Genomic DNA, 13,758 nt, shown 5'->3' on the forward strand with positions numbered 1-13,758 from the left:
AAAGAGGAAAAGGGAAGGTAAATTTAAGCGAAGTGATTTTATGTATTTCTGGAGTATTTACAGTAACTTTTTTTGGAAACCAAATTATTTTTTATTTGTGGTGGGTTAACCCTGGCTGAGCACGTGATGCCCACCAAGCCACGCTATCACCCTCCCCCTTTCCTCTCCTTCCTCCACAGAGCAAAAGGGGAAAGGAAAATAAGATGGAGACAAAAGCCTTGTGGGTTAAAACAAGGGCAGTTTAATTAGAGAGCAAAAGCCAAGCAATGCCCCGCACAGAAGCAAAGAGGAAAACCCAAAGACTTATTCTCTCCTTCCCACCAGCAGTTGATGTCTGGCCTTTCATGGGAAGTAGGGCTCCAAAGCACATAGCGGTTGCTCTGGAGGACTGAGGAGTAGCCCCCCCACCCCCTCCTTCGTACCAGCTTTACAGCTGAGCTGACATCATATGGTATGGGATATCCCTTTGGTCAGTTCAGGTCAGCTGTCCTGGTTATGTTTCCCCCAATCTCCTGACCCCCCATCCCATTGTGGGGGGAATGTTAGAAAGAGCCTTGGTGCTGTGTGAGCACTGCTCAGTGGTGGTCACAACGTGGGTGCCATCAACACCCTTCTAACTCCCAACACAAAAGCTCTGCACCAGGAGGGCTGCGATGGGAAAATCAGCTCAGCCAGACCCAATACAATATTGAACTGATATGCAAGGACTCACACGAGACTTAGGTATAAGTTGCACCACTGCTTGGCTATACTATATTTGGCAGTGTCTACATTTTGCAAAAATGTCCACCTCGTATTTAGTAGTACTAATTATAGAAAATGCTGTCATACAGCAGGACTACATATGTACACCTTCATTTAACCAATTATTCCACATGAAGGCTGTAATACAAGCACCGCCTTTCATCTATTAATAATCAAATTATCATATCTGCACTTTAATTTAGAAAAAAAAGTGCTAAAATTTTCAAAAATAACTGCCTTTTTTAGCCATCAATTTATAAGTAGGACTAGCAATGTGATCAAGCTCAAGCACAAAAAAGTGCACGTCCATTAATTGTTAAGCCAGTATTTATAAAGGTAGGATGGAGGATCAAGAGCTTAGCAGTTCAGGAACAGGACTATTGGGCAGAAAGTTTTTCATTAAGGAATTCCAACTCTTATTAAAAAATAATAAAGTAACAAGAAAACCTCAAAGCAAAATGGTCTTCCACATGTGTCAAGTACAATTTTGGAAACAAACAAAAAAAAAAACACCAAACAAAACCCACCACACAACCAAAACCAAGAAACACCCCAGTAATTCATAAAAATCCCTTAAAAAAAATTTCCACATATATTTAAGAGAAACAAGCAATATGAGTGTTAATGTTTTAGCATGCTTAAATGCTGAAAAAACCCTTTTGATCAGAGCTACACATACAAAAAAATCCAGACTTATCAATGTTTAGTCACACAGCCTAAGAAACCCTTTTCTAGACAGAACTGTAATCCTTACTTTTACTTCAATTTAATTCATCATACAATTTAGTTTGTAAATGATGAGAAGCATCATACACGAATCAGAGGGAAGGCACGCACATCAGAAGAACAGAATTCTATTTATTAGGCATCTCTCCGGATCACGCTATAAAAACATTGGGCTGCAGTTCTGCTCTAGTGATTCTATAATCAAAATTTCAAAGGCAGCACAGTGAGTGGGAATAACAAATCAGTCGGGGGAAAACAGGGCAAGACACAATAGAAGCTACAGTATTATATAGTAAAATAGCCAGAAAATATTCACAATCTATTTCAGGTTGAGTTTTACAGAGTAAAAAATAATGTACTTGGTAAATATTTTATTTAACAAAGAAAAAATCAACAACAATTAGAAAATAAAAGGCTACTCTGCACAAAATCTATTTAACGAACTTATTATTATTCATCTATTTCACAAACTTATTGTTCATTTATGGTGTAAGGTAACTGACTGTAGAGCTTAAAACTACACAGCTAACCCAGTTTCTCCTTGCTCATTTAGAAACAAGCTAGTCAAGGAGCTTCCTTGTCAGGCTGTTAGATCCTGGGATGACTACATAAAATGCTGCTGAAATTGGTAACTTGAAGCAGGTAGGGGAGGGAATAGAAGGTAGTTTGAAAGACTATCAAGTAAAGAATAACACTGTACTCTCCTGTATGAACCAGCACAAAAACAACCAAAGAATCAGCAAAGCTAGAACACTGATTCACTGAGGTAGTGATTAACCCACAAGGAATCAGGACAAAGTCAGGCAAGCAGCAATACAGACAAACCATTTCTCAACGACATTTTTTCAGTAACTATCCCCACCCTCAGCGGAGTGTGCAGCAATGAACATTGCTATTTTCTCAGCCATTGGTGTATCCTCCTAGCCACGGACTTGATCCATCCAGGAGAAGGGCTGGAAGGAGGATCTGGGAACTACAAGCCCATCAGTCTCACTTTAGTGCCAGGGAAGGTTATAGAGCAGAGCACCTCAAATGCCATCACGAGGCACATACCAGACAATGAGGTGATCAGGCCTAGTCAGCATGGGTTCACAAAAGGCCGGTCCTGCTTGATGAACCTGATCTCCTTCAATAACAGCATGACCCGCCTAGTGAATGAGGCAAAGGCTGCGGATGTCATCTAGCTGGACTTTAGGAAAGCTTTTGACACAGTTTCCCACAGTATTCTCCTGGAGAAACTCGCTGTTCATAGCTTGGATAGGTGTATTCTTCACTGGATAAAAACTGGCTGGATAGCTAGGCCCAAAGAGTGGTGGAGAACAGAGTTAAATCCAGTTGGCAGCTGATCAGAAGTGGTGCTCCCCAGGGCTCAGTACTGGGGCCTGTTCTGCTTAATATCTTTATCAGTGATGTGGACTGAGGGCACCCTCATTAAGTTTGCAGACAACACCAAGTTAGGTGGGTGTGTTGACCTGCTGGCAGGTAGGGAGCCTCTACAGAGGGATTTGGACAGGCTGGATCAATGGGCCAAAGACAATGGTATGAGGTTCAACAAGATCAGGCACCAGGTCCTGCACCTGGGTCACAACAACCCCAGGCAACGCTACAGGCTGGGGGCAGAGTAGCTGGAAAGGTGGCCAGTGGAAAAGGACCTTGGGGTGTTGGTCAACAGCTGGCTGAATATGAGCAGCAGTGTGCCCAGGTAGCCAAGAAGGCCAACAGCATCCTGACTTGTAACTGAAACAGTGTGGCCAGCAGGACTAAAGAAGTGATCATCCCCCTGTACTCAGCACTAGTGAGGCTGCACCTCCAATACCAGGTTCAGTTTTGGGTCCCTCGCTACAGCACCTCAATGTCCTTCCTGGAGTGCGTCCAAAGATGGGCAACAGACCTGATGACAGGTCTAGAGAACAACAAGCCTCACAAGGACCAGCTGACGGTCAAATATGATAAAAGTTTTTGAAATAAACAAGTTTTCAGTAATTTTGTATAAACTCACCCCCCTAAAAAAAAGATTGCCTCTAATGATAAAACTTTCATTTCAATTGTTTCCATGTTGAAAAGGCAACTTGTTCACTGAACTACCAATATTCCCCCAAAACGGGATGCAAACAATGTAATATGGAACTCCTGAGCTGTACGAGTTCCTAAAACAAATTCAGATTCAAAAAAATGTTGATTTTCTTACAGTTAGACAAATTTTATATGCTTTTAAGAACTTGATATGCAAAACATGCAGAAAATATCAAGTTAATTCCACATTATATATGGCAATACTTTGTATAAGCTACTGTAAAAAAGGCATATTGTTAAAAATATTACAGAATCTAGGTCCTTCCAGGGTTCCCTAAGAAAATTCTAACATCAACTTTAATCAACTAGATTTTGAAACTCACAAAAAATAGAGAAAATAGATTTAATTTGCTAAAACTAACTTGCTAAAACCTGGTTTAGTTGACTGGATTAAGGAGAGAAATAGGATTTTAGCTGTTGGAGATTCTCGGTAACCAAAGTATTTCAACATAAAAATTAACAGTAGCAATTCTGTTACTGAACTGTAACTAATTTATTTCAAAAGAAAACATTGCATCCTTGTGGTGTAACAGGTTTCCAACAATTACTCTGGAGGCAAACAAGTCGTTAGCAGACTGAATGAAATGAGACAATGTGCCACATAACACTACAGGACAGAATCTGCCACTTTATGAAGACTAGTCCTTCCTCATCTACTGTGGCTTCAGGTGTAAGAATCTCCACCTAAAGTGCTGCAGGCATGCAATGGAACTTACAGGAGGGTACAAAGAAAACCCACAAAACAGATATTTTATAATCTAAACCTCTGGCAAGAATAGTAACAGGCAGCTTGTACTGGACCTGAACTGGTCCAAAGATTAAAGCAGATCCCAGTTAAGAAGACCAGCACCCTTGCCAAAGGAACTTAAAAGTGCACGAGAATTTCAAACACTGCAGCATATCTGACTCAAACTTCTTAACAGGGAACTCTGTCTTGCTTTACCTTCCTGTGGCATGACATAATCCACCAAAACAAAGAAAACCCACCGTCAGCAAGTTTTAACAGAATCTGAATGTAAGCAACAAGTCAACTGGCAGCCTGTTACAAGCAGGGTAAATATTACAAAGGTTAAAGTCACAGTCAGGATAAAACCACTGTTCCAGTTAAAAAAAAAAAAAAAAAAGGCACCACAAAAAAACACCAAACCAAACACAACACACACCTCCACACACAAAAAAACCACCAGACAAACAAAACCCAAAACCAAACCACAAAAACCTCCCAAAACAAACAAACCCCACAAAACATAACAGAAGTTCCAGCTGTCCCAGAGAAATGTAGTTGCACATTAGGAACTGACCTCTAGCTTTGCCTACACTCCCAAGCAGCTGTCTCTTGCAGCTACATGCATCTGAGGCAAAGCTGAGCCTTGCCTGTGGAAATGCTTTCAGTGGTTAAATAGAACACCAAAGCTTTCAACAATACAGTTATTGTTACAGGCTCAACATCAACATGCACAAAGAGAAGAAATGCTGTTTTACTTATACACACTAATATGAAACATTATGAACAACTTTCCAGCTGTTAACTACAGCTATACACAACAGCACAGAAGTCTCAGTATGCCATGCTCCTCAAGAAACCATCTCTAATCCCAAGGAATAAGCTTATTTGCAAACCTGCCCTTTGGAACAGAAGTCCCAGGTGGGAATTTGCTGCCTGGCATCCCATACTGTCTTCTGTAGTCTTACAAGGCAATGCAATTTATTCTCAGAGAAGCTTTTCACTGAACAGCATTAATGGCATGACTCTCTTTTTGAGGCTATTCCTTAACTGAATTGTTACAGGGGATGCTTGAGGCAGATGTGTTTAAAACATGTCCGAAGTCTAATACTATGCTGAATAAACACACTGAAGGCCTTTAAACTGCAATTTTTATTTGCTGCCTCAAATTATACTTTTCATGTCCAAAAAAAAACAGTGCATGCATAAGGTCGGTGAAGGAGCTCAGTAAAGAACTGATAATGGAAGCATTAGTGGCCCATATTAAGATGTGTTTTATTTAATATCACATTTTCAAAATGTACATTTATCAAAGCCCTACTGTCAGAGAGTAGCTTCTCAAAAGAAGAGGAAGAAACAGAGAACCTCGTTGCTTTCTGTGACAAAGACACCAGTGGTCTGGTGGTAAGGACAAGGGAAGGGCAGCAGATGTTTTGGGTTCAGCAGTTTCGACATACAGTTGAGGACCATATAGGCTCCTTAGCACCCAGCTGGTGGAATATGAGCTGGATGAAAGGATGGAGGTGGGTGGAAAACTGGCTGGCCTCCTAAGCTCAAGGAATTGTCACCAGTGGTGGAAATTCCAGCTAGCGGGCAGGTCCTTCAGGGATCTCTGCCGGGAGCAACACTGCTAAATGTCTTCATTTCTGACCTGAATGGTGGGAGGCAGTGCACTCTCAGCAGCTTTACTAATAAGAGCACGTTGTAGTGGAGCAATAAATATACTAGGGGGCAAGGCTATTATTATTCAGAAGGACCTGTACTGGCTGGAGAAATGGGCAGACTGGCACTTCATCAAGTTCAACAATAGTAAGGGCAAGATGTTGCATTTCACACGGTCTGCACCACAAAGATCAGGGTCTGACCACCCAAAAAAGCATCTCCATAGAAAAGGATCTGCAGGTCCTATTGGGTGACAGGTGTCAGTAGTGCAGCCAGGCAGCAAAGTAGTGCATCCTGGGTGTCTGTGCAGCCAAGAGGACCCAGGGAGTGATCCTTCCCCTCTGTTCTGCACCTGTTAGATTGCATCTGAAGAACTCTGCCCACTTTGAGGCTCCCCAGTGCAAGAAGGATATTGATTCATGGCAGTAAGTCCAAAGGAGGGCTGGCCAGGACAGTCAGAAGATGGTCACATGCAAGGAGAGATGGAGTGCTGCTTTCAGGTTTGAGAAGAGTGGACTAAAAGAGGGTCTTACTGCTTTCTACAACTAATGATCTGGGAGTACATAGAAGATACAGCCAGATTCTTCCTTAGAGCTGCACAGTCACAGGACAAGATTTAACGGACAAATTGGAACAGGGGAAACTGTAATCAGATTGCAGGTTTATTTACTCACTTACTGTGAGAGTAGTTAAATACTGGAACATGTTGCCCATAGAGGCTGGGGAAACTCTGACTTTAGAGGCATTTCAGACTTGATGCAGTCCCCAGAAACCTAATCTAATTTAGACCTGTTTTGAGCTGGGGGGATTGGACCAGATGAACTCTGGAGGTCACTTCCAACCTAGAGCATAATTCTGAAAGAAAAGTCCCCAAGGAAATGTGCTAGGTTACAATGACATTGCTAAAACATACCAGTTCATTTATTCTGTAACACTGCTTTTGTATACAAGTCCTTATTTTAACAGACCATCTGAGTATGAGACTTAAATAAAATTTTTAAAGTTTGGGGAGGAAATTTCTAAAGCCACTTACCCTGTGCGTGACTGTCCAACTTTATCACAGATGTCTAAGATGAGGCCCCAGTCCTCTGCAGTGTTCATTTCACTGGTTGCTTTCTCTGATGAATAAAGTATAATTAAATCAATACAAACTTGAAAAATAGATACAAGAATTTAACAAAATTGTCACAGATGTTGCAATATTGCCTCTTTGTATGTTGCTAAATGTATAACAAAACACTTAATTCATATATTAAAACTGTCATACCTAGTTCTTTTCAGTTTTCAATTGTTCACTTGTCAGTTTTCAATTGTTCACTTGTGGCCATCCATTTAAACTCATACACAAATACATATTTTGGGGCTGTTTTCCCACATACTAATGATATACCCAAAACATGACAAAAGCAGTACCAACAGGTTTTTTTTCCCCCATTTGGAACTATAGTTTAATAGGGTATGAATACCACAGCATTAGCTCACTGTTTGCAGAGTCAGACAACTGCATTTGCCACCTTCTCAGACAATGAACAGCTGTGCCTTTAATTTCCTTTCTATGTATTACAGCTCAACAAGCAGGATTCAATTCATTAATAATCACTAAACTTTTATCTTCCCATTCTCATCTCTGCTTTGGATGATATATTGCACTGTCTCTTTTCAGCTACGAAGACTGCTAAACCAAAGCTAATCTCACAGAAGTCACTGGGACTCTTTCTTCTAAATCTTTTGAATAGGAGAAGAGGAGGCCTGGTGAAGAATGAAGAAAGAGAGTGGGTATGTGGAGAAGAACTAGATTCTATTTCAGAAAAGAAATAGAGACTCCTAATTTTTCCCCCAGAAAAGCTTAGGTACACAAAAGTTAACAATAAATACAAGTATTAAAGGAAAAAGAGCCTTCTACCACAGCTGAAAGAAAGATTATCTAAACACTGATGGATTGGATCAGGCCTGAAAAGTGTAAGGGAATGCACAAAGTTTCCATTATTCACCAAACAGACGGATAACGGACACTTAATAGGACATGACCTCTGTTTCCTATCCCTGCTTCATCTACTATTCACCTCAGGAATAAGTACCATTCTTCAGGGAATGTTTTAAACCACCTAGTTTTATGAAAGTTTTCCTATAAAAAGTTATCTGCCAGTGAAGTTTCATAATCCACATTAGCACTTGCTAGACAGAAGGAGAAGGGGGAGAGGGAGAGGGAGGGGACAAAGCAAAACATCTCATCTCCAAAAGTGACAAGGAATTATTCATCCCAAAGTTAATGGCTTCTCTTTATGAATGAGGTTGTTTGTCCTACAAACTGAAGTAGGTTACAGTGAGTTTCTTAATTCAGAACAAAACTGTAGAAAAGCCAAGCTCTATGGTTATGTGCTCTCACAGTATTTCTGAGGAAAAATTAAATGCTGCCATACACACCCGGAGGGACAACACATCAGCTGCACTGCCTGACACAGGGGAAACAGCAAAGCAGTACAGAGAAATTCCAAACCAAGTTAGTTACAATTCTATATGTTCACTTAGATAAAGTAAAAGAGCACTGCTTTGTCTCTCTAAACTGGTTCAGAAAACATGCAATTACAAAAAACGGTCATAATAAAAAAATAAAAATTAAAAAAAAAAGGAACTAGCACTAAGATATACCAGTTGATCAGCTGATCATCCAATCACTTTATTTTTCTTTAAGTCTACTACTGTTCCAAATCATGCTTAGGACTAGTACAGCTAACAATCAGAGAAATTCTTGATCCTTAAATATTGCTCATAAAGGAAACACATCAACTGTGAAGCAAAAATCGAGAGGAACACCATAATGGCTGAATCCCCTCAGCATACCAACTAAAAATACCAAAGCATAATAACAGAGCAATGAGACTGTATCCTGCTTATATCAATTCATATTGATTCATTACTCCAGAATTTTGGTTCTTTAACTGGGGATACCTTATAAATACAAGCAAATGAAGCAGGCAAAAAAAAAGGCAGGGAAAAAAACATAGCAGAACCATGCATTACACTTTTTCTACTTGTTATTTATTTGCTTAATATAGCCATCTCTCAGTCACCTGTAAGGCAGAATACTTCACACACAGAATGTTAGGGGTTGGAAGGGCCCTCCAGAGATCATCGAGTCCAACCCCCCTGCCAGAGCAGGACCATCTAGTCTAGGGCAGGTGTCACAAACTGGTACTTAAAGGGGCACCGTGTGTGTCTTGGCCTCAGTTTTTTTCCAGCTAAAGTCACAAACGCCCTGACCCGGTGCCCCTTCAGCACCGGTTTGTGACAGCAGGTCACACAGGAACACATCCAGACAGGTCTTACAAGTCTCCAAGGCAGGAGACTCCACAACCTCCCTGGGGAGCCTGTTCCAGCGCTCTGGAACCCTGACAGTAAAGAAGTTCTTCCTCATGTTGAGGTGGAACTGCCTGTGCTCCAGCTTGTGTCCATTGCCCCGTGTCCTATCGCAGGGCACAAGTGAAAACAGGTTGCCCCTTTCTTCTTGATACCCAGCCCTCGTATTTATACACACTAATTAGATTCCCCCTTAGTCTTTTCTACTCCAGACTAAAAAGCCCCAGGTCTCTCAGCCTCTCCTCATATGGCAGGCATTCCCGCCCCCTCGTCATCCTCACAGCCCTCTGCTGGACTCTCTCCAGTAGATCTCTGTCCCTCTTGAAATGGGGAACCCAGAACTGGACACAACACTCCAGGTGAGGTCTTACCAAGGCAGAGCAGAGGGGGAGGAGGACCTCCCTTGTTCTGCTGGACACGCTTTTCTTAATGCACCCCAGGATACCACAGGCCTTTCTAGCCACAAGGGCACACTGCTGTCCCATGGGTAACTTGTTGTCTACCAGGACTCCAAGGTCCCTCTCCACAGGGCTGCTCTCTAGCAGATCTCCTCCTAACCTGTACTGGTGCCACTCATGGTAAGACACCTGCACTGAATGCCTTGCACAGGGCCATCACTGGCCAAGACAAGTCCTCTGTAATCATAGTTCATGAGCACAGCAGCTGTAATGAGACCAACCTCAGCTCTGAAGCATCATAACTGCTTTTTTGAAACACTCAGCCCAAGCTGCCTACACTGCATTCCCAAGACTGAAAAGGGCTGCTAAGCACAGTCCAGAGACACACCGAAAGATCACACGGAGGCAGTTTAGTTCCAGGACTCGACTGTCTCAGTTCACTGCCAGTTCTGCTGGAGCTGGACCAGCTCTTGTCAAAGCATGTATGCACAGTGCTCTCCACAGCCTTAAGTTCCTGCCAGGCTCAGAGCTCACATGCAGCCTCACAAACCCACACCATTCACTCATGCCTAATGCTGTACTCGATTCAGTTAGCACATCCTTCAGAGGAGAGCTGACCATTCCAATGGATCTGAAATTTCAGCCTTTTCCACTACTCTACATAAAAGAGAGTTTTCTGTACTTTTGTCAAAAAATGATCCTTCTTTCCTCACAATATCATCAGAGAAAAATGCCATGGCAATTGGTCACGTTGTTTACAAAGCACAAAGTAAACTAATGGTTGCTTAATGTTTTAAGGGAACACCGAACCTTGTTTTATGCTAATTTAAATAGTTTGGTTAAAACTACAAATAAGAGGTTAATAGATGAAATCCCTGATCTATATCAACCACACCAATTACAACCTTTATTTTAATTCTCAGTAAGAATATTTTGCAAATTTATCCATGAGTACAGTTACAAGCTTCCTATCATGGCCACGTTCCTTCTTGGAACTTTAACTTAGTCCACTATAAAAATGGCCATTTGCTTGCAATGCCTTCCCCCTTGTTAGTCAGAATATCTCCCCAGCCAACAAATACTAGGTAGTTCCTTACTGAATTTCAGCCAGTTTCATTGTGTGCTTTCTGTCTTCTGTAGTAACAAGCATCCATTAATTCTCTTGGATAATAAAAATAATCCCAAGAAATGAGAAAATAAAAAACTGTCTCTAGACTTTCAGTTAAATTCTGTCTCAAACACAGGCAGTTGTAAGTTAACTGCATACCGTGAATGTTAGCAGGACATTGTCTGACATTGACTGCCCACAAGCAAGGCCACTGTCCCAGTCAAAGCATTGACGAGTGACCATCACGTTTCATCACTCTGGGAACAGGAGTAACAAAGACGCTTTGACATAAGTCCTATGTTGCATCAGCGTTTTGTAGACAAAACTATGACTTAAAGCTACTTAAGTTCAATTACTTACACTACTATCACTTAAAACTCCATGAATGCTCTCTCTTCTAATATGAGACACGCATTCAGAGCCAAAAAAAACTTTATGTGCATGAAGTATCTGCTTACTCTAACAGCTGGCACGCTACCAGCCTTCAGGTACAGCTGACATGTCACTGCCAGCCTCTATCTTAGTACCAAAATAGACTCTGATAGGGAGGGTATAAACAGACATTTGTATTTAAAATCTTAGGGTAGGCCAGCACAAAAGATAGACGGTAACTTAAACTAGAAATGTTCTTAATCTTCTATCTCCGATTAAAAATAATTTTGCCAAAGCAATGTTAACATTTACTTCAGACCCTATCCCTCCACCTCATCACTGCTACAAAATCTTACTCAATTTAGTGAATGCCAAGCCAGGAGCAGATAACATGTCACACCTTACTAAAACAACTTTTAAAGACAGCTCTGGCTCCTTCACAAAATCGGTGTTAAAATGTGCTAATGCTACAGCAATTAGAACACAAAAGAAAAACAGGACTATGTGACAGGTACACAAGACTGGACTTTATCTCTAGTTTGCCAAAACAGCTCTCTCCCATAAAGCTGTATCACTCAAACTGGAGGTATTGTGTTCCTAGCAAAACCAAGGCATAAAAATTCATTTTGTAACTTTAACCAGTGCAAAAACACTTAAGTCACTTCAGACTGTAATTAGTAATTTAAGTATTACGACTCTTTTCCTTTTTTTTTTTTTTCTTGGATGCATTACAGGTCTTCAACTCTCACCTTTATTTTTCTAGGAGTTATTTAAAATTACTTTTTTACAATTTATCCCACAAAGACAGACACAGAAAGTGGTAAGCACCATCATTTCAGAGGAAAATAGTACTTGCTGCTATTCCTTCTTCAGACGATTCTGAACAATATAAAATATCTTTCTAAAGAACTTTGACTATTTAATTCCTAAAACAAAAGCAAAACAACACAAAACCTGTATATCACATTTTTCAGCCACTTTGTAGGCAGAGTGTGTGGTATCACGAGGCTTACCCCTTTATGCTTCTCGACTAAGAGCCCTAACCATACAAAGCCAGACCAATTCCATCCTGCCCAACATTCAGTCTCTAATACATAAAATACCTAAAGCAGATGCCTAGAAAAACATAAAAATGAGTAAGGTAAACATTAGTTGCACTTCCCTACAACACACCTTTCACTGACCAACAATATGCAGCTTCATAACTCCTGAGTCAGAAATGGTGCTTCAGCTCCACAAACATAATCATAAATCACGTATAAAACAACTAATTAAGAAAGTGTTCTGAAGCAAAATGCTTCTCTGATAGAAATCTCAGCTGGGTCTGTATCTTCCAAATTCCTCAATAAGTTCTAGAACATAGTCTCCTTCAAATAAAATATCTAGATGCTGAAATCATGCTTCCAAACATATTTTCTATCTTTTTTTTCCCAACTAAACTTCTGACTAAAATTTATACAAACACAAAAGAAAACACCATTCCTCAGCATAAACACTGTCTAGTTTCACTGAAATACTGTACCAAAAACCCAGGAGACAGCATCACACCTGGATCAGAAGCCAGGCCATAAATATGTAAATATATGAATAACATATACTTTTGTTGTGCTTAAAGTACATGGGCTCTTGCATCAGCTCTTTTGGGATACCTAAATAAACCAGCCTCTCCTTGTGTTGAAATGTTCACTAACTCTGTTGAGGCCACATTTCTCTTCCATTTACACAAACCTGAAGGCTTGGAGCATCAATAAAATTCTGCTTTCTCCCCTGGTTTTTTTTGCATTATTTGGAAATTATAACCAACGTAAAAATATTTGCACTGTGATTCTATTTGAAGTTGCCTATAGCATAGAAAGCACAACTACAGTTGATCATTTTAAGGACCGAAGAATCAAGCTTCTCTTGGAAGAAAAAAAAATATTTCCTAATTGTCCTAAAATAAATTTATCAACATTATAAAGTACTATTAGACAGAAGAAAGGTAGGACATGCTGAAAAAAGTCACTGCTAAACTTAGTGGTTTAATGTTTAGGTGCTAACAATAGAAATAGAAATATAAATATTGCTGCAGATTTTCCTTTCAAATGTGTGTCAGCCACTTGATTTCTCTGCCTTAGAGAGAGGCATCTTAACAATAGCATTTTACTGCAAGAGTAAATACTTTCACCAATGTTCAGATACTGCAGTGAAAAGCATAATGCTTTTCATGAGGCAAGGAACTTACCCATCGCTAACAACATTTTTAGAGGGGAGTCTTGCCAGGTTTGAGCTTCTCAAGTTTTATATACTGAAGTTTATTTTTTAAAAATTCCTATCTTAGAACTGAGCTGGTTTTCTGCTACGAAGTCTCGATGATGTTAAAACTACCTAGAATTTCAAGAAATAACAAAAACAGCCCCAAACCCAGCACTTAAATTGTACATGATTGGAAGCAGTCTAAACAAATATGAGTAAAAAAATGTCAGGATATTCTACAAAACTAAGGGTTTTAACTATTCTAGCTGGTATTTCCTCTTACTCTACATATGGACATAATTCCATTTCCCCAGTTGCATATCTTGAAAATTAAGTTCTCAGTAACTGAAGTTACAAAG

At 40.3% G+C, this 13,758-nt stretch overlaps 1 protein-coding gene across 1 annotated transcript in view; it reads right to left on the reverse strand.

Annotated features, from left to right (window-relative positions):
* The window catches only part of STAM (signal transducing adaptor molecule (SH3 domain and ITAM motif) 1), a 28,926-nt gene extending 15,534 nt beyond the window's left edge, over positions 1 to 13,392 (reverse strand). The window contains exons 1-2 of the mRNA XM_008939645.1: positions 13,389 to 13,392; positions 6,963 to 7,080 (exon numbers count right to left, since the gene is read on the reverse strand). Coding sequence (XP_008937893.1) covers positions 6,963 to 7,080; positions 13,389 to 13,392 — 122 coding nt within the window. The remainder of the gene's footprint in view (positions 1 to 6,962; positions 7,081 to 13,388) is intronic.
* Between the last annotated feature and the right edge of the window lie 366 nt (positions 13,393 to 13,758).

Source organism: Merops nubicus, unplaced genomic scaffold (genome assembly GCF_000691845.1).
Source record: "Merops nubicus isolate BGI_N331 unplaced genomic scaffold, ASM69184v1 scaffold19044, whole genome shotgun sequence".
In the NCBI taxonomy this organism is placed as follows: Eukaryota; Metazoa; Chordata; class Aves; order Coraciiformes; family Meropidae; genus Merops; species Merops nubicus.